We start from the raw sequence: 24,525 nt of genomic DNA on the forward strand, positions 1-24,525 counted from the left end.
TGCTGCAATTTATTTTCTTCGTATTTTAATTAATCTTGTATGAAAATTGTCATTATATAATTGTATTACTTAACCACTAAAACAAATTATAAACCTTCAACTAAAATTAATCAAAAGGCCCAATGAATTTCACACATACATCAATACCTTTCAAAATAAATCAAATGCTTCCAAACGATGCATTCATAATCTTGATGATGAAAATGATATTATTATTATTATTATTATTATTATTATTATTATTATTTGTTGTTGTTGGCTTTGATTATTGTATGTTATTTGCAATTTTATAATATGAATATTTGTCGCATACGATTTCTAACATCCAATCTTGACTTTTTCCCCCATCTGGGATCTATTTTTATTTTTGGCACTTAAGGCAGATTTGGCTCAAAATCCGATATTTGAACTTGAATTTCTATAGACCGGTTCTTAGGGGTAGCAATATGAGCAAGTGCTCAGGGCTCTATTGTAAGAAGGTCCATAATTTTAAAATTTATATCATTATTCATTACTATTATTATTATTAGATTATTATATTTTAATTAGATTTTAGATCTTATTTATTTATTTTTTTTTTTACAATTATTCAATTTAATTTTAATTATAAAATTAGATTTGAACAACTTTTTTTCACTCCTATCTCCATTCTTTCTCACCCGCACGTCCCACCCATTAAAATTTAATTTAAATATATTTTTGTTTATCTTTATTTGTACAAAGATTTTACCCTGAAAAATACAATTTGAGTTCATAGTATTATTGTTATTGTTGTTATTATTATACTATTGATTTTTACAATAATCATGATATTATTTATTTTTCACTAAGGATATATTTTATTCTTATGACTTTTTATTGGATATATAATGAACATAATTTTTATTTTTGTACAGTTTTTTTATTATATTTATCGTTAATATTATTTTAAAAATAAATTTAATAATATCTTTATAGAGTCTATAGTTTATTTTTTACTCACGGTTTAAGAAAACTCCAAGCCGGCCCTAAACAAATGGTTATTCCTAAAGGCAAGATCCTCAGAACTTCTCTCGTTGATTCTACCTTGAACGTGTGAAATATGACGCTTTCCAAAAAGGTAAATCGAATCACACTCATCACCTTTATGTCCATTTTCTTGTAGAGAACTTCATTCAATTTTTATTTTTTTCCTTCTAGTGCCACTTCTAAGTCCGTGCCGCGTATATGATCTTTCATCTTTGTTAGAATGGGAATATGAAATTCAATATATAAATAATAAAAATATGTATATATTTATAATGACCCTAGAAATCTTTTAAATTAGACAAAAATTTTACAAAAATTTTAAATAAGACAACTATCACAAATATAATACATATGTTTTGAAAATATATTTTAACACCCCTCAAATTTATATTAGAAGCGAACCAACTGAGTTTGTCCAAAGAGAGACTAAAAATCATATAGTCAGGATTATTCATTGAATCAAAGTCAAAAGTAGAGCTCTCAGTACCGTTAAAGTCGGAAATAAAACTCTCAATGGTCTTAGAATTGGAAATAGGGCTGTAAACATCATTTATGGTGCGAAGGTGGCACCATGTATTTAATTTTTTGGTTCGGTAAGCCAACGCTAAACTATTAGCACTGTAATTCAGCAATGGATCAGAATTGTGCCAATTACCGCGCCATATAAACATAAATAGTATGATTTTGGCACGTTTTCTTTTGCACCAAATAATTCTTTTTCGGTTAGTGATAATTAATGAAAAGTAATTTATTAAAAAAAATTAAAAAAAGAAAGGAAAAAAATATAATAGGTGGGACTCACACCATTGTGTTATATATATAAATAAAATTATCTTAAATATAATATTATTTATTTAATATATATATATATATCTATTAATTATAATTATATTAATTGCAATAATTATAATTTTATTAGTATGTCTATTAATTAAGACTAGTTAATGAAAATCAATTTATTAAAAAATAAAAAAGGAGAAAAATAATCGGTAGAATCCACACCAATGTTATATATAAAAATTATGTTAGATATAATATTGTTTATTATCTAATTATATCTATTAATCATAATAAGACTAATTTCGATAATTATAATTTTATCAATATGATCATTAATTAGAATAATTAATACAAGTAATTCATTACAAAATTTCAAAAAAATAGAAAAAATAATATAATCGATCAGTCCTACGCCAATGTGTTTTATATATAGATAAAATACTAATAATTATACCATGTTCCTATTCATGTTCGGAACAAAACGATGTTCATGCTCATATTCACAATTATGTTCTAAACATGCTATATTTTAGGTTATATTCATTGTTATGTTCATTTTCTTTTTTTCAAATTATTTGATATATATATATATTTTATTTATAATTAAAAAAAATATTTTCATAATTATTTTAAAATATAAAAAAATAATCAAAATTTAATATTAGAAGAAATAATTTTAATATATAGTACTATAATTTACAATATAAATATTATAAATTATAAGTACTTAAAAATAATATTATAAATATTATAAATTATGAATTATTAAAAATAAATACTCTTCCAGTCTCACTCGAATGTATCCTTTTGGAGTTTTATATTAGATTAAAAAATAATACTCCATCTGCCTCCGTATGTAATGTCACATTTTTTATTTTTATTCGTTCCAACATCTTATGTCACTTTTTTTTTAAAGTATAACACACTTTAATTATATTTAAAAATTTCAAATTTGAATTTTTAAAAATTTTAATTATAGTAATTAGTTATCTCAACCTTAATTTATAATTATTTTTTTATATTATAATTATTTTAATAATATATGATTAATTATTTACTAAACATAACTCTCCTAGATTCTAATGTCTATAGTTAGGGGTGTCAATTCGTGTTTTTGGATCGTGTTCGTGTCGGATTGAGCTATGAGGATAACAAAAAAACTGTCAACCCGAACCCGATCCGAACCCGAAATCTGACCTGAAACCCTAGACCCGAACACGACACGAATTCTTTCAAATCGGGTTCAGGTTGACCTAATTAGTTTCAGGTCACCCGAAACCCGAACAAACCCGATACGAACCCGATACGAAACATACCCGAAAATTTTAAAAAAAAATTAAATTGACCTAAAAAATATCATTTTTATTTTAATTTTTATATTATTTTATATTTAAAATAATATAAATATTATAAATTAAAATAATAATAATAAAAGTCAACCCGAAACACGAAACTCAAACCTAACCTGATTTTGATATTTCATGTTATTAGGTCAACCCAAAATACGACCCGAACACGACACGAATTTTTTACGTTTCAGATTCGGGTCGACCTGATTTTTTTCAAACCCGAAATACCCAATACGACCCGAACACGACACGAATTTTTTACGTTTCAGATTCGGGTCGACCTGATTTTTTTCAAACCCGAAATACCCAAACCCAAACCTGAAAAATTTCAGGTCGAACGGGTTCGATTTTTCGAGTCGTGTTTACTTTTGACACCCCTATCTATAGTAACATGACATTATATCAGAGACGAAAGGAGTAGTATTTAATTGGTTATGCAAAAATTATTATTAGCCCCATTCAAATCCAATATTTTCATTTTTGGTCCCACTAAAAAAAATAAATTATCAAAATTAATGTCATACGAAATACAAATTATCATTTTTTGTTCCATCGTTTAAATTTCAACAAATTATGCTGACGTGATTGTAATGAAGTTGAGGTAGCGACTGAATCAGATCGAAGACAAGCCGTGTTTAACCTTAGAGTTGTTTTCCATCACAGTCGTATTTGCTATAAACAGGCCCGTGTTATAAGATCCAGACTTACTGTGATGTCTATGACAGGCCGTTCTATGTTATGCACTCACATGTGTTCCATGTCAGACATAACTGCATATATATGGGATATATAGATAGATGAATGAAAATACAACTGTTTTAATTCAAAATTCAAATCTCAAACCAAACACACACTTAAATCATTCCTTGAATTTGTCATCTTCGGTCCAATGCAATGCATTCCCCACTTATTATTTATTTATTTTTCTGAAAGACCACTAGTTTCCCCACTTATTATTTATTTATTTTTCTGAAAGACCACTAGTAAGCTATATTAGTAGCTGAAGATATTTAGCATTTCGACAAATAGGATTTTTTTATGAATTAAAGTAATATTGAATCTTGGCATATTGGTAATGGTCAGATATATAATTTAATAAAAATGAAGTTTTTGTAGACTCTAAAATATTATATCATAATTAATTTTATACTATTTGACCGGTAAATTTTCAAGTCGAACACAAAGATTTTAAGTTATAAAATTAAATCAAAAAATAATTATTAAGTATAGCTAAATCGGAAAAACAGTAGGGGTGGCTCATTGGAAAACGAGCCGAAAACAGTAAATTGCAATAAAGTAAATAAAGCAGTAAGAGTGAGCGGCCAGTGGTGATGACCGGAGCAGCGGATTCAGTGAGTTTGTTGGTGAGTGGAGCAATGAATGAAAATGATAATGGGCGTGTGAGCGACAATAATAACAACGATAAGAATGTAGAGAAATGGTCTTTAATTTTCTTGTCAGAAAGAAACAAAAAACGTTGTGGGTGGACCTATCAAAACAGATTAGTGGGGCAGATTCACCCACAATCCGCCCTAACCCACAAATAAGCGAGTTGTTTGCGGGCCAACTCGCACGGGGTGGATCAAAATTTTATCAGCCCAACTCAACACACCGATCGACGGGTGGCGAGCTAAGAGGGTTAGCCCACGGGCTTTTTAAAAATATTAAAAGAATATTAATATTATAAATATTTTCGTAATTAATATTTAAAAATAGCTAAAAACAGTTTTATTGTAGATTTAAATAATAAATATTTTAAAATAAATAAAAAATATAAAAATTCTCAATTCTAAATATTATTAATTGGTGTATTTAAAAAAAATTAATAATAAGAAATACTTCATTTTAAAAATAAATCATATCTAATTTTATGAATTTGTAAAATTATAAAATAATAAAATGGAAGACGAACAAAAAAATGATAAAAAATCGAAACAAATAACAATGTCATGAATAACATAATTAGAGAAGAAAAATAGCGTATAGACAATATTGATAATTTATTTAAGTTAGTGATAATATAAATTTTATTTTATTCGTATTTATAATGGTATGTTTGTAATCTATAAAAAAATTAAAATATATTGTTATATTAATATTTGATTAGTTTTATTATATATTTTTAATACAGACAGTAAAAAATAGTAAAAAAATACATTTACTTAGACAAGTGAGTACTAATTATTATATTTACTTGACCCGCGGGCTAACCCGCCCCACTGCGAGCTAACCCACCCTCAACCCGCGACTCATACGGTTGGCCCATTTAGGCCCGCATTTTAACGGGTTTAAAAAATCACAACCCAACCCTCTTTAAAAGTAAAGTGCGCGGGCCAACCCGACGGGCTCAACCCATTTTGACAGCTCTAGTTGTGTGTGATCTGTGCATTCGGAAATGATTAGATTATCATGGATGAAATGAGCGAATAGTGAAAGAAAAACAACGAAACATATATGTATAAAACAAGATAACATAACTAAAGAGTGTGATCATACTTGTTCATCTAAATATTAGTTTCTTGACTCGCTCGCACTTGACCTTAAAAGATTTACAATAAGATTTTAATGATTTTTATTCAAAATATGTTTTGTAATAATATTTTCGCATTCTAAAATCAACAAGCAATTCCCCTCGTATTCATTTATATATATGTATGCTGAAGTGCCCGCAACATTGAAGAATCAAACTAAAAACAAGAAAATTAATTTGAATACAGCTAGTAAGCACAAACTGTCAAAATGTAAGAAATTAAATCCAAATTAAACACTAATTTAATAAATAAATAAAAGAAAAGCCCTCAATATCCTGAAGCTACAATTAAATGCCGATAAGCCGTGTAAAAATTTCTTTATTTTCCCCATTTTATCTTGCATGGTAAGTAACACTTGAGAGTTAGTTTGGTTGTAATTTCATTATTATTGGCACTATATTCAAATATATATATATATATATATTCACTAATAAATTTTTAATTATCTACTAATTATACTCGTTTTATACTGTGTCTACAGTATAGCAGGAGGGAGGATATCCATATAGCTCCATCATTACTGCATCAATTACACACCAAAAGCTTCAAAAACGAAGAAATGTCGTCGTCGAATGGAAACCCTAATTCGAAGCCATATTACCTGCAAAAGGAAGAAGCAGTAAGTGAAGAATTCAAGAGCTCCGTCTCCTCCCTCCCCCACAAGAAAATGCATTTCGGATCCTCTATCTACCAGTACCAAGGTTTCTGGTATCCTCTCAGTGTTCTTCCAGGTGTCATTAATTTCCAGCAAAACTTCCATCCTCAATCTTCCGACATCTTCACCATAGCTTTCCCCAAATCAGGCACCACCTGGTTGAAATCGCTCCTCTTCACTCTTTCCAACCGCCGCCAATTCCCCGTCAACGACGCAAACCACCCAATTCTTACCGCCAATCCTTGTAAATATAATGTAAAATTAATTTGTTTACTTAAGTTTTGGATTGGAGCTGGTATTAGATTATTTTAATTAATTTGTTTATTTAATTTATAAATTTTATAGTTTTAAATTGTATTTAATTTTTATTTAATTTATACAAATTGATTTTTATTAAAATTAATATTTTAAAACAACTTAAATTTATTATTTAAAATTATTTTTTTAGATAAGATTTTAAGTTTTTAGTTTACTATAAATTATAATATATTTTATAATATTATATATTCTCTAAATTAATTATATTTATGATTTAATTTATTTTAATAATTTATTATCATTTTTTTTAAAATAAAAAAATTTATATAAAAAATTATGTATTTGACCGATAAGCCGCGACGTATCTGGAACGGTAAAGGCCGATCTGCGACAACGATCCGGACGACAAACTATGTTCATACCCATCTCTTTATCTCCAAAAGCATTGTGAGCTTGAGCAGGCCTGAAATGGAAAACCTGTTAAGACTTTGAAACAAGAGGGAACCTTGGCTAGTTGTGCTGTATGCGCCATTTGGTGCTGTTTCTGCCAGGCGATGTAGGGCTCGTACGTCGTACAGGCATTGTCTCTGGCTTTCATCCAGCTGCACCGTTAAGGTGGCGAAATTCCGAGCTGATTCTATTTTCCCCCAAGCATTCATCACGGCCGGTGAAATACCCTGTCGCTTATGAGACGAGTTCAAAGCATGGGACATCCAAGATATAAATTGCCCCCTCAAAATATTTTCTGTTTATGTTGAACTTTTGCTAAAAGATAAAATTATTAAATTATTTATTTATTTATTAAATATTAAAAAAATTATAAGTATTTGCCCCTCAGGTTTCGTAAGCTAATTCCGTGACTGATACTATCTTAAATCTATTTTTCACATTCTACACCACACAATACAATCCGTTGCCAACACAACCCTAAATTTATTTTTTTACGACGCCGGCCCTCCCCCGAGTCCGACCCCTATCCCGACGACGTCAGCCGCCGGCCGCCCTCCCCTACTCGACTTCACAGATCTAGGTAACTTTTGGAGCTAATTTTGTTAAGATTTTGAATGGTAATTGATGAGAGAACTGTATTTTTTATTATTATTATTTTGTTTGGAACGGCCCCTTGGCCAGATGCCGTCGACTGCAGCCTGTCGGCCGGGGGAGAGCGGCAGCAGGTTGGCCCTCCCACTTTAAATGTAATTTTTTTGTTCTTTTTTCTTTTAATTTATACCTAAATGTTAATTCCTAGTTGCGACCACGGATTTTTTGGAGGTTTGGATTTTGATTTGAATAATGGTTTGAACTTTAATGTAATGTTTTGTGAAGTTATATGCATACTTCTCGTTTTGGAATAATTTCGGGTTGAAATTGTCGTTTGAAGAACTAGCATATATTAAGTATGCCGTCTTTAAAAGTTCTCTATCTTCCTGTTTATTGTTTATATATATATATATATATATATATAATGTACAAATTAGTTGTCAGGCTTGCACTGAAAATTCAGCTGAAAATTGGCAATTAATTTCATATTCAAATTCAATTCCATGCATGACTTGCTACTTATAATTATTTTTTAACTATTTCTAGTTTTTCTTTCGGAATGGAGTTTGAATCTGTAGATTCTTTGCCAACTCCAAGTAGTAAAATATTGGATGACTACTCAAGTTGTAAGTGTTCAATCGAAGATTTTACAAAGTTCCCAGTGCTCTTTGTTCAATATTAATTGCATTGTGATAGAGAGATTTAAACATTAAGGAATGAAAGCAAGCAATCAATCCGAATATACTAGTATTGTAAAGCTGCAATTTTCATTACTTATGAAAGTACAAATGGATTAAAAAATTTATTTGATAAAAAAGTGTAAGTTCAGTTCATTGTACTGTATGAGAGAATTGAAAATGAAAGAAAAGTGTTTTGACGAATGAGACTCTAAACGGCATCTGCGACACACTAGGAAGATCAATGCCAGTCAAGCTTACACTCGAATTGCCAACAATATCCATAATGTACGCAATTTGATCGAGCGATGATATTCTCGCAATACATCAAAATATTCTTTTTCGAAAAAGAAGTTCTACCTCGACTCGGCGTGATTATCGAATTTATTTTGATAATTATATTTATATCGAATTTATTCTGATAAGTTATATTGATGTCAACTTTATTTCGATAAATTATTTTCATTATCAAATTTTATTTTATGATAATTGTTTGATATTCTCACCATATAATAAGATAATCCAAAATAGTAATATATATAGTTTTTGGGTATACGGAGAAAGTATCTTAATTTACTATAAGTAACTTATTAATTTTCACTATCTAAATAATCATATCCAATGCAAATGAATTATGTGTGAGAATATTGATAAGTGCTTCTACTTATTTAAAAAGTTACCTCCAATGTGCTTCAGAAATTAAAAATATATATATATTTTTTAGCTTAAAAAATTGTTTTTACTTTCCGACAAAAATTAATGTAAATCGGTACAAAATATTTTTTTTAGAAGCACAAGTCAAAAACTCATGCCGGAAATCAATCCAAACAAAGCCTTAATCTTATTAATACGATGAATAATAATATTTTAATTTAAACCATAAATTAAATATTTAAAATATCTCATCACTACTATCCATCCTTTTTTACATGATAGAGTCGATCGAAATGAAGCTCTTGAATTCTTGGCTCGATGCCTCTTCCTCATGCAGGTATTTTGGACGTGGCGACGAAGAGATTGGCGATGTCGACATTTTCTTGACCTCCTTCGTATAAATAAATATAATGCATTAATTGCTTTATATATATACATATATATTATATATTCATAACTAGAGAAATTTGGGTCGTGTTTTCATATACTTATGTAATAATCAGAACGTACATAATAAAATGGTGGAGGGTTGTTCTTGTGTCACTAGCTTAGGTAGGGAAAAATATTTTGTACGTAATTGCAAGAAACAGGAAAGAAAAAAAAATATAAAAAAGAATAAACAACTTTCGTATATGTTTTTTTGTGCTTTTTTCATTCACTTTTTCTTAGGGGTATTAACTATTCGGATTTTCGGTTAGAATTTTGCCAAATTCAAATCGATATGAAAATCCAAATTTATTAATTTTTTTAAAAAAAAAAAAACCAATGTAAACCGACGAAAATAATCGCAATCTAAATTAAAAATTGGTTTGATTCTGATTGAATTTTCAGATTAGAGATATTTGCAATGTTAGTTTAATTAATTAATTAATCATATTTGAATTTTGATTATTTTTTAATTATATTATATAATTAAACTAACCTTAAATTGTGGCCCACTTTTCTCTCATTAAGTCTATCACATTAAAAAATATACGTGAGAAGTGGCAGAAAAATCGTGATGGACGGTTTCTCTTTTTTATTATAAATACTCTCACATACGGGTTACTAAACCTACTCTCAGAAAATCAGAATACACCATCGCTATTTAAGAGCCAAGGTTTGGCAACGTCATCCTAGGGTTCCAGGATCTAGCTACATCTTCACAAGGTTCGTTTGACAACATCCTTTCAATGATTCCAGAGTTTGGCAACACCATCTTCCCACGGTTCCAATCTACCGTTTGCTTGAAAAAAAGAATATCGAGAATAACTTTAATTTTTAGCAATGGCTGAAGGTTTGTTTAAATTCCGCTTCCGCTAACATATTTGATTATATGTTTATTTTCTAACATTTGGTATCAGAGCAATTTTTGCCTCTGCCTTGCTTTGAATTTTCTTCTCGTCAAATTCTTGATCAAGATTCGCTTTAATTTCTTATTTGGAATTTTTTTTTATTTTCAACAATTGCTTTGTGATATTTTTTGATCAAGATCCGATCCTGTTATTTGAGAAAATTTCGTTATATTTTGAAAAAATTTTGAGTTTTATTTTGAAATTAATTAATTCAAAATATCAAATTTCTAAATCACATCTTTCGGTTACAATTGAGATTATACGTGTTGAATATTATGCCTTGAATAAACATTATGCCTCGATATCCGTGCGACATTTAGTATTGTTGCAGTAGTACTCTGTAGTGGTAATATTGCTATTATTATTCTTTCTGCAGTGCTATCGTTACTATTATTATCATTATTATTTTGCATATATTTGTACTATATTCTTGATTGAAGCATGCTGATGGTGTTAATCTCATTTATTTATGTGAACTTCATATTATATATTCATGATGTCTGTGATTTGTTTTAAATTTTATTTAATTGGGGAATAGCCACAGCATCCTCGATTAATTAAAAATTTATTTATGATTTATTTGAAATCACATTAATAGACATCGATTGTAATTATCATGTACGATGTGATTAGATCTACCCACAGGAGTCTTATTATGTTTATATGAATTATTAGGATAAAATATTGAGTTGTATTTCTTAATCTACACATAGGAATTGAGAAAAGGAACGCAAGTTGATAGTTTTATTGTAAAGTTTTTGATGAAATCTAATTGAGTAAAACTTTAGCCCACATGCAAGTCTTATGTCTCTAGATTCATGTTTTAACATGTTTATATTGGTAGAACATGTAATTTACTTGTCTCGTTCATTGATGAGCATGTATATTTAATTTTGAAGTGTTTAATCTTATAAATTTTTCTGATATTAAGTGTGATGTCCCATAATTGACTGATGATAATTACGAAATCTGGAAGGAAATGATCCTCCTTCATTTAGGTTGGATGGACATTGATTATGCCAGTCATTCAGTTCTCCACCATTAGATTCACAGGTGTGAGGGGTGTGCGCGAGCACATAATTTGGATGTGGGACATTATTTTACAATACACATAAAGATAAATGGTCCATCAATGAATTGATGACCATGTGTGTTCAAGAGGATGAAAAATTATTGATGGAGGAATGTGAGAAAATTTAGTCTGTAAGCTTAATAAATCTATATATAGATTGAAGCAAGCCTCCCCAATAGTATTTGAAATTTCATGATGTTATCTTTTCATTCGGTTTTGAAGAAAACGTCATAGATCACTATATATACCAGAATGTTAGTGGGAGTCGTATTTGCTTCCTTGAGTTGTACTTGGATGATATTTTGCTTACAACTAATGATAAAGGGATATTATATGAGGTACCTTCAAGGTACGAAGGATTTTATGCTCATATATAGACAAACTGATATCCTGGAAGTGATTGGCTACTCCGATTCGGACTACGCTAGCTGCATTGACACTCGGAAATCCAAATCGGGTTATGTGTTCATGTTGGCTGGTGGAGCTATCTCTTGGAGAAGTGCAAAGCAGTCTATCACTGCTACTTCCACTATGAAGGCTGAGTTTGTTTCATGTTTCGAGACTAGCTCGCATGGTGTATGGTTGAAGAGTTTCATATCCGAGCTTAGAGTCATTGACTCTATTTCTAGACCGATCAAGTTGTACTGTGACAACTCTGCTGCGGTGTTTATGGCAAATAAAAAAAAAAAACAGAGTGGGAGTGGAAGTAAATACATCGACATCAAGTATTTAGCCTTAAGATAACGTGTCAAGGAAAATAAAGTACTCATTAAACACGTTAGTACAGAGTTGATGCTTGTTGATCCCTTGACTAAAGGCATGCCACTAAAGAATTTCAGGGATCACGTAGCAAGTATGAGACTTGATTATACAATGTAGTTTATTTGCGCACATTGTTATTTGAGACTCTTATTCAGTTTGATGTTTTCTCGCGTTATTGTGCACATATTTGTTTATTATTGAGAAAACTCGCTTAAGTTTAACCCGGAATAAATATAAGATTTATTCATTAAGTTTTGAATTTAGTTTGAGATACTTGACATATCGTGATACATGGAAGGTAATATTCATTTATAGAAGACCTACCGCTATGATTCGTATGTAAAGTTTCTCGTTATGTTGTGATGGTTTGAGTGGGCCAAGTGGGAGAATGTTAGTTTAATTAATTAATTAATCATATTTGAATTTTGAATATTTTTTAATTGTCTTATATAATTAAACTAACCTTAAATTGTGGCCCACTTTTCTCCCATTAAGTCTATCACATTCAAAAATATACATGAGAAGTGGCAGAAAAATCGTGATGGACGGTTTCTCTTTTTTATTATAAATGTTCTCACATACGGGTTACTAAACCTACTCTCAGAAAATCAGAATACACCATCGCTATTTGAGAGCCAGGGTTCGGCAACATCATCCTAGGGTTCCAAGATCTGGCAACATCTTCACAGGGTTTGTTTGACAACATCCTCCCAAGGATTCCAGAGTTTGGCAACACCATCTTCCCACGATTCCAATCTACCGTTTGCTTGAGAAAAAGAATATCGAGAATAACTTTAATTTTTAGCAATGGCTAAAGGTTTGTTTAAATTCCGCTTCCGCTAACATATTTGATTATATATTTATTTTCTAACATGCTCAACATTACTTTTCTTCTTCGTTTTTCTCTATTTTTTTAATATTTACCTTTATGATTGTCTTTTTTTATTTTTACTATATAAACTAATTATCTTTTTCATCTTTAATAAGGAAATATAATTATTAAGTATTTATAACATTTCTCAGAAGTTGGTTATCTTCAATAAAAATAGAAAAATGTAAAAACATACTATTCAAAATTTTTTAAAATTTAAATAACAAAAATTATCTATAAATATATATATATGTTGATTTATTTTGAATAATTTCAAATTTTAAAATAATAAATTATATGTTTCCATATATTAAAATTTATATGTATTAATATTTTAAAATTAAATATAATATTATATAAAATATTATTAAATAATAAAAATATATAGAAACATGTATAGATAAATAAATAATTTATATATATTATGTAAATAAATTATTGCGAGTCATATAAAATAGGAAAAGTAATATATTGAAGGTAATTAAAAGTAATTTGAATTTTAATATGTAAGATGAGATAAATAATAATAATAATAATAATAATGAAATAGAGGAATGACACGAATGCTCTCATGAGGTTGGACTCCTGCATTTAATTCCTATGGCATGGCAGTTTCTTCATCTATTTTTTATATCAATTTAAGGCAGAAAAGAAATGAAGTTGGTTGCAAAATATTTTGGTTGGGCCAATTTTTTTTAATATATAAAAGTTTTAAAATTATATAATAAAATTCATTTTTTAAAAACAAACGGCTAACATTTCAGTTTGTTTATCTTATATTATTTCTTCATATATGTTTGAATATTTAAAGTGTTTGAACTATATTTTTTTAATATTTTAATTGAATATTTGTAATAATAATATTTTATTAAATTTATTTTTGAAATAATTTACAAATACTACATAATGAAAATAGACCATTAAAAATAATACTAAAACACTTTAAAAAATGAATATTTTATTTTTGTTTGAATTTCTTTACGAACAGAAATTTTAACATAGAGAACAAAAACATGAAATAAATCCTCAATAGTTGCCGAACAGTTCAAAAAAAATACTGCTCCCTCCATAGTCAAAATCAATTTCTTACTTTTTTTTTTTTTCATCCAAATTTATTTTCGTTTTATTTTTTAAGTAATAAAAATAGTTTTTTCTTTATCGAAAAAATAAAAATTTATATTTTTATCTATTTTCTTTAAAATTAGTGTTTAGTTAAATTAATATACAATTGAATAATGGAAGGAGTATAGCATAAAAAAAATGGTAGTTCCAATCACGCAAGAGATGACCTAGTGTAACTTGCTTTGTCGAATCTAGTTTGTAAGGTATTAGATTCAGCTGAGGTTTGAGTAATACGCACTTTTTATAGCAAATGCGGATTGTCACGTTATTAAAAAAAAAAAAAAGTCAATCTTGCCTCTATTTCACAAAAATATATAGAAAATAATTCCACCAATTGTGGGCAACCATTTTGTAATATTCTTTTAATTTCTTGCTAATCAATTAGATGCCCACCCAATCTCTATTTATACCCAACAATCTCAATCAAAATCATATTATAAGCGAGGTCCATAATCTTACTAAATCCTCAAAAACTAAAAAAAAAAATGTCGTTCGATGAACCCTCTGCTTGGCTACGGGAACGCGTGGAAGATGAAAACAAATTGAGCCAAGAAATGAAGACCTTCATATCCAATCTTCCCAAACAAAAGGGATTGATCGCATCTAACAACTACGAGTACGAGGGTTTTTGGTATCCTGCTGTATTTCTCCAAGGTGTCCTAGCCTGTCAACGCCACTTCCAACCTCAATCTTCCGACATCTTCCTCGTAACTTTTCCCAAATCAGGCACCACCTGGCTTAAATCACTTCTCTTCGCTCTATTGAATCGCCGCCGATTTCCCATCGACAAAAATCACCCTCTGTGCACCACCAATTCACACGACCTCGTACCTTTCTTGGAGATGAAGACCTACCTCAAGACCCCAAACCCTAATTTGAACTATTTACCCTCTCCCAGGCTTTTCTCCACTCACATGCCTTGGACTGCTTTACCTGAGAGCATCAGAAATAGTTCCACCGGTAAAATTGTGTACTTGTGTAGAAACCCCAAGGACGCAGTCGTCTCATTGTACCACTTTTGGACCAAGTTGAAGCTCGGAGAAACTAATAAGGGTGTGGAGCCAAATGCAATGGTGAAAACTTTCGAAAGCTTTTGCCTGGGAGTTACTGACTACGGACCATTTTGGAGACATATGCTTGACTACTGGAAACAAAGTAAGGAGAATCCTGATAGGATTTATTTCCTCAAGTACGAGGATATGAAAGAGCAACCTACTATGCATTTGCGGAGGCTGGCAGAGTTCCTGGATTGTCCTTTCTCACCCGATGAAGAAGAATCTGGCCTGGTAGAGGATATTATTAAGCTTTGCAGCTTCGAGAATCTGAGCAATCTTGAAGTCAACAAGAATGGAAAACTATCGTTTGTAGGTATACAGAATAATTCATACTTTCGTCAGGGCAAAACTGGAGATTGGAAGAATCATCTGACGGGTGAGATGGTTCGAAAGCTCAATGCAATCTGTGAAGAGAAGCTTAGAGAATTAGGATTCTAGTAATGCCAACCATTGATCACTCAAATAAATCGAATTATTGGAATTTGATGAAGAGGTTGTATTTCTTTAATAACCAACTTTTAAAAATTAATCAAGATGATGTATTTGATGCATTGCTGTATTTTATTTTCTTCGTATTTTAATTAATCTTGTATGAAAATTATCATTATATAATTGTATTAATTAACCACTAAAACAGATTCTAAACCTTCAACTTAAATTAATCAAAAGGCGTAATGAATTTCACACATACATCAACAGTTACAAAATAAATCAAATGATTCCAAACGACCCCTTCATAATCTTGAAGGATGAGGATTATTATTATTATTATTATTATTATTATTATTATTATAGTTGTTGTGCTGCATAGATTTTGATTATTGTATGTTAAATGCAATTTTGAAATGTTAACATTTGTCGCATGAAATTTCTGACTATCATCTATTTCGACTTTGATATTTTCTCCTCACCTCATATCTTCCCTTATTTTCGGCAATTAGGGACCATCCAGATCCAGTGTTTGAACTTGAATTTTTATGCATCTCCTTGCTCAAGATCAAATCTGTCATTGTATCAAATTTTATCTTCTTCTTCCCGGATGAAACACTCACAAATTTACTATTGAATCTCGGTAGAGACCATAGTTCGCCGGATCGGCCAGTCATAGGGTTTTCAAATACACACAAATTTTATCCAAAACTCATTCTTATTCATTCCTTTACCTATTTTCTCTCTTCTCTTTGTCGCTGGCTTCTCCTCAATGTTCTTAGTGGTGACGAAAAATAATTGCTCGGCTTCTGCTCTCTGTTCTTGGTGGTGGACAAGGTAAGTTTTGGGTATCTATAGTGTTGGGAATATGGGTTTTAGCAATCGTCTATGTGTAGAAGGATTTGAGAAAAAATTTCGGCTATTGAAGAAATATTATTGATATTGTATAGAAAAAAAGTTAGCTTCGGCGAGTATTGGATTTTTGAGAGGAAGAACGGGAGATTCGCCGTGGAAGAAAAACGTGTGGTAATTATATATATTATTACTTTAATTAATTTAATTTTTTTTAAATACAGTTTAAAATTATTTTTGTTCCTTAATTTTTGGATTGAAATTAATGTTGAATTATTTTGATTGATTTATTTATTTAATTGATAGGTTTAATTATGTTTTATTGTATTTAATTTTATTTAATCTATATAAAGTAAGTTTTATTAAAATTAACTTTGTTTATATATATATATATATATTTAATAAATATATATTCTAAGTCTAAGTTTTACGATTTAGTTATTTAAGTTAAATTTTTGTATAAATTTGATTTATTAATAAAATAATATGTATAATTTGTCCAATTAACTAATAAATTACTACTTATAAATATTTTAACAATTCTATTATTCAATTGCAGAGTTTGTGTAAAATGACATCACATAAAGATATTGGTTGAGATCATGCTACTCCTATAAGCAACTATAGAAAACAAGCAAAATGTAATTATTGTGGAAAAATTGTTCATGATGGGATTACTAGGATGAAACAACATATAGCACATATTACAGGTCAAGTTGAAGCGTGTACGAGAGCTCCAAAAGAATTAAGAGAGTTACTAAAACAACACTTAATCCAAGGAAAAAGTATGCGAGCAGCAAATAAAAAGAAAATAGAAGCATTGCACAATTATATTCATTTTGAAGATGATTCTGATGAGGAAGAAGATGAAATTTTTGAAATAAATGAAGATAGGGTAGATGCTCTTGAAAGAAAACAATTAAAAAGAGCAATGGCTGAAAGCAGAAATATGGAATTTATAGAGCAGCAGCGTAGACATTTTGTATCCGGAGATCTACCAAGCTTAAATTTTAAAGCAGGTATATTTATTAAATTTTATAAAAAATAAATTTAATATTAGTATATTTATTTTGAAATAACAACTATATATAATCATATTTTTTTTATCTTTGTAGGAGGAAACAGTTCGAATACAAAAGGAGCTAAAAGAAATTTTTCCGAAAGCTCTACGAGAAAGACAGAAGGTTTGCATCAAAAAAAGCTTGATCCATACATGTTTCAATCGAAGAATAAGTCTTTGAAAAGTATGCTTTCAAAAGATAATGTGAAAAAGGTGGGTAGAGCAATTTCGAATTTTTTTCATTTTAATGCTATACCATTTCACGCTACCGATAGTGGTCCTTACTATCAAACAATGATTGACACGATTGCATCCGCTAGACCTGGAGTTAAAGGGCCTACTGGTAAGCAAATTGGGAGTGAATATTTGAACGAGGAGATGCAAGAAGTGGTACAATATGTTGATTCTTTAAAGTAGAAATGGAAAACACATGGATGTACAATTATATGCAATGGTTGGAGTACTCACACAAAACATCCAATCATGAATTTTATGGTGTACTGTGACAGAGATATGATATATCACAGTTCGTTCGACTGTACGAATAAGGTAAAGACTTCAGACTTTGTCTACATCATAATGGACAAGGTTGTGGATTCAGTAGGGGTTGACAATATTATACAAATCGAAACTGATAGTGAAGCTAGTATGAAGGCTGCTGGGAAAAAACTGATGAGGAAAAGAAAACACATTTTTTGGTCTCCATGCGTTGCTCATTGCATTGATTTGATGTTAGAAGACATTGGAGATATATTTTCAATGAAGGATACGATAAAAGAAGCCAGAAGAATTACATGATTTATATACAATAGTGATAAAGTGGTCAATTTGATGAAAATATATACGAATGGTCGAGACCTGTTGCGACCAGGCATAACAAGATTTGCAACCGAGTTTGTTGCAATGGAAAGTCTTCTAAGATACGCAACTAACTTGAAAAGAATATGTACTTCTAGCGAATTGGTTGAGTATAATTATACCTTGAAAAGAAGACATGAAGCTGGAGATATATCAGACGTGATTCTGAATAAAAGATTTTGGAAACGGGTACGCCAAGGTTGTGAGGTCATGGAACCTTTAGTGAAGGTTTTAAAAGTAGTTGATCAAGATAAAAGAAACCTACACTACCTATCATTTACGAGGCAATGGATAGGGCAATATTGGGATATCATCAATTAAATATGGTATAACCAATTGCATTAAGATTTGCATGCTGTAGGTAATTTTTTGGTTTTTTTTTTTTTTTTACATTGTAGTTGTGGACAAAAAATTGTGTTATTTTTAATAAATACAAAATTTGTACAAATTATATTTGATTTGAATTTAAAGCGGGTCCTATTCTCTAAATGGGTCCTTTGATTCTCCTTCCGAGTCGATTTATTTTCCAACTTGGTTTTCGATGGCTTCTTTGATTTGAAGAGGTTTGGTCTTCAGATTGACTTTGCCGGCTTTTGGAGGGTTTTGGTCTCCGTGCGGGCGATTTGATCGTAGCTTTGGATTTGATGTCTTTTTTTTTAGACGATCCGAGGCTTTGATCTTTAATTTGGCTTTTCCGCTTTTGGAGGTTTGGTCTCCGCGTTGGCGATTTGATCATCGTCTTTGGATTTGTTGTCTTCTTTGGACGATCCGCGACTTTGACATTTGTTTTGGCTTTGCCGCTTTTGGAGGACTTTGGTCTCAGCGTTGGCGATTTCATCATCGTCTTTGGATTTGTTGTCTTCTTTAGACGATCCGCGACTTTGATCTTTGCTTTGGCTTTGCCGCTTTTGGAGGACTTTGGTTTCCGCGTGGGCGATTCGATCGTCGGTTTTGGATTTGATGTCTTCTTTAGACGATCCGCAACTTTGATCTTTAGTTTGCTTTTTCCGCCTTTTGGAAAGCTTCGGTCTCCGTGCGGGTGATTTGATCCTAAGCTTTGGATTTGATGTCCTCTTTAAACGATCCGCAGCTTTGATCTTTGAGAAGGTGGATTTGGTGCTCCATAACGCTTTTGTTGGCGTGTCCCTTTGACTTTTGGATCGAAGAGGGCCGAGTTGTTGTTTTAGTGAAGAATGTGATGAACACCTTGAAGCTTTGGAAGCGACTTTGGAGGCTCTTCCTTGGCTTTGATGGATTCCTCGATGGCTTTGAGAGCTTTGATCCTTCCTCCGGCTTGGACATACGACGAAGCACGTTAACTTCATCGATTCATCAACCAATATTGGATCATTTGTCCAAATCAGTGACTTTCGACGAAGAACGCTTCGAAGGACACGAAGAACATGAAGAACAATACAGAGAGAGTCTAGAGACTTACCCCTTTGCTTGAATCCTCGATGCAACTTCGGTGTCTCAAATGAACTGACCATAGCTCCTATTTATAGGGGAGGGTGCCCTTGGCTTCCTTTTCGGATGGTGCCACGTGGATTGAAAGATTTTATAATATTCCCTTTTCCATCAGATGCTGCTTTCCATTCTTGACGGATTTGATTGCGCACCTTCCTTTCTCGCCAAAATCTTTAATCATTGTCTTTTTTTGGAAGATATTAATTTATTTACTTCATTTATTGACTAGATCAATCCCTTTATTGACAAGATTAATTTATTTTGCTGCCAAATTTATTATGACTCTATTTATGCACGTAATATTTGTACGATATCTTCCATTTTAAGCATATTTTTGTATTAATGGTTGATATTTATTGTACAAAAATTAACATATGTGCATAATTAAATATCATATATTTATATTATTGGAATTTTATTTCCTTCCAAAATATATGATATCTAATTGATTGTAGACATATATTTTTAGTGTCTATAGTAGTAATCATTTATTTTATTTTCTAATTCTACATATATTTGATGCAGCTTATTTTTTAAATCCTGATCTTTAATACTCTGGCACTTGTGAATTTGATTCATCGGAGGTTCAAAAATGAGTAAAAGAAGTTATTAAAAGACTCGAGCCAGATTTGGATATACAAATAAAGGCTATGAATGAGGTAAAATGTGTGAAACTTAGAACTAATATTTCAAATAATTTAATGAGCTTTCAAGAAATATAGATAAATACATTTGTTAACAAAATTGAAGAATTTGGACCTAAACTTGTTATTAGAGCTGTAGTTATATCTTTACCAGGTATATATTATAAAACTTATCATTCAATTATGTTTTTTTTTTAACATGTTATAATATGGTGCATTATTATTAACTTTTTTTTTACCATTTTTAATAGCTAACTTGTGGAATATGTATGGTGATGAAGCCCTTAATTTACGGAAAATTACATTAAAAGTTTTGAGTCAAACATGCACATCATCTGGTTGTGAGCGCAATTGGAGTACGTGGTCCTTGATCCATACTAAACTTCGGAATATATTAGCTATTGAAAAACTGCATAAGCTAGTCTATGTCCACTATAACATGCGTCTTCGGGTGAAAATTTTTATGCAAAGGACAGACACAGACGATTTCTACGACCCGATTGATTTGAATCATATTTTTTATGAAAATGATATTTTAGATAAATGAGTCAGAGAAAATGAATCTCCATTTATTTATGATAGTGATTTGAATTTGTTGGATGAGCCTATTGATGAAAGTGGAGATGAAATTGACAGTCAGCGTAATGATGATGACAGCGATATGTTTTTATCTCAGTTTATAATCGATGGAAAAAAGAAGGCCAAAAAGAAAAAATCAGAAAACAAAAATATGAGCAAGAAAAAAAAAGCAATCATATTTGAATCTTCATCTTCAACAACTAACGGTGAAGATAAGAATAATAGCAACGATGATGATGATGGTGATGATGGTAGTGGTGGTGGTGGTGGTGGTGGTGCCGATGATGGTGGTGGTGAGAGTGAGAGCTATAGAGATAGTCGATACTCAAGTGATATGGGATGGGCTCAAGGAAATGAATATTATTATGCTACCCAAGACACTGATCATGGATATCGTCCTGGGATAGAAGCTCAAAGAGATTTTCTAAATAGTTTAACAGAATTTTCAAGTGAAGCCGATGCTTCAAATTTTTCAGATACTAGAAGATATTATGGAGTTCACGAACATATACAAGATTCGAATATAGGTTATTCATATGGAGATTCTTCCCACAATTCGAGTTCGAGTAATAGATTAGGGAGACAAGAGTGGGACCAACCAAATGCATATCATTATCCCTATTACTTGGTATATCGAAGGGGTTCATTTAGAGAATGATATTCATATTATGATCGATCAGAAGATGGAAATGGTTTTGAAGCTCCACGACACTCCACAAGGTATTGAATGGTAAGTATAAATGTTTAATATAAACATAGTTTAAATATTTTATAAAATTTTATTTCTAATTTTTATTTATATGTAACAACTTGAGGTTGCTTGAATTTAATTTAACTAATAAAGATTGTTTCATTTCAGAGGACGGCCATGAAATGATCCAGAATTGTGGAAATTTGGTATTGGGTTTCAATGTAACAATGTTAGGCTTTGAAATCTTTATTTAGATGAAAGTCAGTTGCTATTTTTTTATTCAAAAATCTGACATTTAACATTCATATTGTTGGTCTTTCATGCAGTGCATCTTTGAAGGCTTATGCACATGATGAGACTCCAGACCATCTATAAAGAGTCTTTGTTATAGTTATTCATTGGCATAGAGATGTATGTATTGTTATGTTGGGATGGAAATATTTGCATTGTTATGTTTTTAACACGTCCTAGAATTTATGGAGTGCATGTGGTACTGTCTAATATTTTGTTGTATATAGTGGAATTGCTGACAAAATTTATTCATCAGTTCGAGAGGTTAACAATTTGAGGCATGCACCCGCCGTGGTTATGTTCTTTAATATTATATATTTTAAAAATTGATTATGTTTATGATTTGATGAATTTTAATTGCTTATTATTAATTTTGTTAAAAATACAAATTTTTGTAAAAAATAATTATATAGGCCGATATTTGTCCAATACGCTGCGACGTATCTGGAATGGTTAGGGTCGATCCGCGACGCCAATCTGCGACAATGAACCATTGATATATTTGTTTTTAACAAACTTTTTAATAATTAATGAATCTCAATTATGTGTTTGGCACATTGTTGTATTCTATTTCCTTGGAATTTTAATTAATATAAATTGTATGAAAATTGTCATTATCTAATTATTTTATTTAACCACTAAAACAAATTCTTTTTATTCGACTCCGATCTGGTCGAATTGTCGAAAGAAGTCATAGCCACATGACTGGTTCTCAGTATCAACCTTCCAGTACATCTGCGCGGGAAGCACGTAAACCTTCAACTTATTATTATTATTATTGTTTTTGTTGTAATAGTTGTTATGCTGCATAGATTTTGATTATTGTATGTTAAATGCAATTTTGCAATTGTTAGTCATGTAACCAAAACTGAAAATGAAGAAGCTTCAAGACCCCATAGGTTACAAGAGTCTCCCAAAGCCAAAGCTTCCTACTCAGCCAGAGCCCCTATTAGCCGGACAACAAGGCTCCAAAGAAAAAGGCTCCAGAGGATCAAACTTCAAGCAAAACAACTCCAAAAGATGAAGTTACAAAAGAGAAGGCTTGAAGATGAAGGCAGGGCGGGGCCGGGGCCCCCAAGCCACGGAGCCATCCAGCTATAAGGCGTAAAGTGAGTTATGGTAAGTTTGGGAAGGCACATATCATGAGCATAAAGCCCAATCTCAACCCCAAAAGCAGGAAGGAAATAGACACTAGGTAGTGGACCTCACTCCCTATGATTTATGAAGTAATTTTACTTTTAATTTTTTTTTATTATATTTAGTAAAATTCATACAACGCATACAACAACACACATCTTATCCAAATTAAATTTTATCCTTTCAAATTAAACCACTCTCTCTATTATTCCATCTTGCGTCTATTTTCTTCCTACTTTTGGGGGTTGAGATTAGGTTTTATGCCCATGATGTGTTCCTTCCCAAACTTTAATTATTGTTTAATTAAAGAATCTATTTATTATTATTGTTTAAATTCTCAATGATTTATTTCTTAAATGCTACGTTTTCATGGTCCACAATCAAATTGAACATTGATGCTTAATATACGAAGACAAATGGTGGCTTTCCACAGATCAAATGGGGAAAAATACTATTGACAGAATTGCAGATTTGTTTATACTTGATATAGTGTTGGGATGCTTATCTTGAAATTATTTTTGGTGCAAAAAACATTTATAGTTTATAGTATTTGTATTGCTGTAAAATTTGACTAGTTTAATCTAGATGTTTTGTTTGTGTCTGTAGTATGGTTTATTGACCTTGAATTATGGAGGCCTTTGGAAAAATTATGTACTTCAAAATATCGAGTTTCTTATTAATTACTTACTCTATTTTTACCGGTCTAGTTTGTATTCATTAACTATATCCATGCTTGTTTACCCATTGATGATGTATATAATATTCAACCTTAAATCTGCCATTTTTTTAATTTTCTGTTCACATGTTATAGACTTCATAAATGACTCGATGGCATCACTGGATTTATTTGTTATTTATTGTTTTATTTTTATGCCTCTTGTTGATAGAAGAGGGAAAAATTTTACTAGTAGGAAATTTCTCAATTTTTTTCCGAATATGGACTCTCTAAAAATGATGGATCTTTACTAAAAAGTGTTATATTGGAATAACTGCTGTGAATTCAAAGATTTAACACAAGTATTTTGCATGTATGTATTATTGTTGGTTGATAATTTTAGTCTGTTTTTGTGAATTTTGCATTCTTGATTGATGATTATGAATATTGAAAGGTTCTTTTGTAACTATCTGAATTAGAATATTTTATGATTATATTGGAATATTTTCAAGACAATGATAAATTTGGGGCGGTATTCCCATTTATTTGTTGATTTCCTCTTGATTGTCGTATGTGTTCAAAGATGTGCATTGTACTCACTCTCGTTTGAGGTTTTGTCAATATTTTTCGTTGTTGCATACTAGAATTATAATAGTTTTATCATCTACTTGTTTTATTATTATTATTAGTTCA

At 30.6% G+C, this 24,525-nt stretch overlaps 2 protein-coding genes across 2 annotated transcripts; both read left to right on the plus strand.

Annotated features, from left to right (window-relative positions):
• The first annotated feature begins 6,227 nt into the window (after nt 1–6,227).
• LOC127263991 (cytosolic sulfotransferase 6-like) lies at nt 6,228–7,271 on the plus strand. The gene is made up of 2 exons (XM_051293316.1): nt 6,228–6,567; nt 7,096–7,271. The coding sequence occupies exons 1-2, from the start codon at nt 6,228–6,230 to the stop codon at nt 7,269–7,271; spliced, it is 516 nt and encodes a 171-aa protein (XP_051149273.1).
• Nucleotides 7,272–14,568: 7,297 nt separating this feature from the next.
• LOC127264053 (cytosolic sulfotransferase 12-like) lies at nt 14,569–15,676 on the plus strand. The gene has a single exon (XM_051293398.1). It carries the CDS (start codon nt 14,600–14,602, stop codon nt 15,605–15,607), a length of 1,008 nt encoding a protein of 335 aa, XP_051149355.1. The 5' UTR covers nt 14,569–14,599; the 3' UTR covers nt 15,608–15,676.
• The last annotated feature ends 8,849 nt before the right edge of the window (nt 15,677–24,525 follow it).

This window comes from Andrographis paniculata, unplaced genomic scaffold, assembly GCF_009805555.1.
Source record: "Andrographis paniculata isolate CXL003 unplaced genomic scaffold, ASM980555v1 Contig69END, whole genome shotgun sequence".
Taxonomy (NCBI): Eukaryota; Viridiplantae; Streptophyta; class Magnoliopsida; order Lamiales; family Acanthaceae; genus Andrographis; species Andrographis paniculata.